The sequence below is a fragment of the Etheostoma cragini genome, chromosome 10 (genome assembly GCF_013103735.1).
Source record: "Etheostoma cragini isolate CJK2018 chromosome 10, CSU_Ecrag_1.0, whole genome shotgun sequence".
Classification (NCBI taxonomy): domain Eukaryota; kingdom Metazoa; phylum Chordata; class Actinopteri; order Perciformes; family Percidae; genus Etheostoma; species Etheostoma cragini.
The window spans coordinates 15523822-15525267 of NC_048416.1; the positions used below are offsets into that span (position 1 = coordinate 15523822).

At 40.9% G+C, this 1446-nt stretch overlaps 3 protein-coding genes across 4 annotated transcripts in view; all 3 read left to right on the forward strand.

Annotated features, from left to right (window-relative positions):
• Nucleotides 1–1323, forward strand: part of LOC117952243 (protocadherin alpha-8-like) — a 3490-nt gene extending 2167 nt beyond the window's left edge. Inside the window, exon 2 of the mRNA XM_034884394.1 lies at nucleotides 1303–1323. Coding sequence (XP_034740285.1) covers nucleotides 1303–1323 — 21 coding nt within the window. The remainder of the gene's footprint in view (nucleotides 1–1302) is intronic.
• LOC117951262 (protocadherin alpha-C2-like) overlaps nucleotides 1–1446 on the forward strand; it is a 125719-nt gene that overhangs the window by 62757 nt on the left and 61516 nt on the right. The window lies entirely within an intron of this gene.
• The window catches only part of LOC117951270 (protocadherin alpha-3-like), a 22894-nt gene that overhangs the window by 9555 nt on the left and 11893 nt on the right, over nucleotides 1–1446 (forward strand). The window lies entirely within an intron of this gene.

Genomic DNA, 1446 nt, shown 5'->3' on the forward strand with positions numbered 1-1446 from the left:
ATTTACAGTATTTTTACCGACGTCAGCATCGTGAGCTGGATGCAAGGGGAATTTTGCCCCGGCTGCTGTACTCTCGGTAATGTTCATTAATTGAGATGGGCTCAGGAATGACGGGGAATTATCATTTACATCTAAAATGATTATTTCAATCCGGTACAGTTTTAAAGGGTTATTAATAACTGCTTCTACACTGAGGGAACATTTGGGTTCATCGCCGCAGAGTTCCTCCCGATCTATTCTCTCATTAACGTACAGGACACCAGTCTTTAGGTTTACCTCGAGATATTTTCTCTTTGATCCTGCAACGATCTGAAACATGCGGGACTCCAAATCCTGGACATTGATGTTCAGATCTTTAGCGATATTTCCGACAACAGTCCCCAGATTTACCTCCTCTGAGACGGAGTAAGAGAGCTGCCCTGACACCGCTTCCCAGTAACAATCCAGCAGCACGACCAAGAGATATATCCACACAGAGCTCCTTCTGCTCGGCAAATGCATTATTCCATACATCGAGAAGGGACATGTAGGCAAATCAGGACAATACGTTACAACCACGAGATCAACATCAAGAATGAGATATTTCAATACAAAATGTCCGCATTTCCACGACTAAGGAAGAGAACCGTTCTTTGTCGTTCGACCTCTCTTTGTAACAAAGCCCACAGAAACATCATCCGCTGAATCTGGGAGGAGCCCTGATCCACCAAAGAGATCGTCCAAATGTGATGGTCTACAGTGTCGCCGTGTGGACATATGGCATAAATACTGCTACATCAAACACAACATTGGAAGTAGTATACATTCTTACTTCTCCTTAAAGATTAAGGAATCACAATCAAATCAATCAGATCAAATAACAAACAACAACGTTAAGCCACTGATTACTGAAACTAATATTGTTCGACTAAAGGGATCTTTAGATTGAAGCCTTTTTTCCTTTTTTAAAATGATCTGCATTTCTAATTATGTGCCTTACAGCAGTGACTTTGAGTTTTTTGTTTTTGGTGAATACAGAAATGCACTGACTTTTCAAACTGAAGAGGTCCAACATGTATTGGCAATGACATGTGTTATTACTCTTTTTTTTTTTAAATTGTGGACTTTTGTGGAAGTTCAAAAGTGGAGGTCAGCACCACGGAGAGCGACCCACAAGATAATGCTAATCTTCCGCCAAACAGCACCACAAATTCTCAAACCATCAACACATGACAGTCAATCTACAGTCTACTAAATCGAACTACATCTCTATTTGTTTTAATTGATTTTCATTATTTTTATGTCTTACCTTGTCTGTTGTAGGTAAAGTCTGAGTTCTGGTAAAAGTGTCTCCTCCGTTAATACTGATCAGCTCAGCATCTACAGGCTGAAACGGTCCGGGGAAAACCACTACGTCACTCTTCAGCGTGTCTGAGCTGAAACACACGTCATACTGCTGAGTAGATT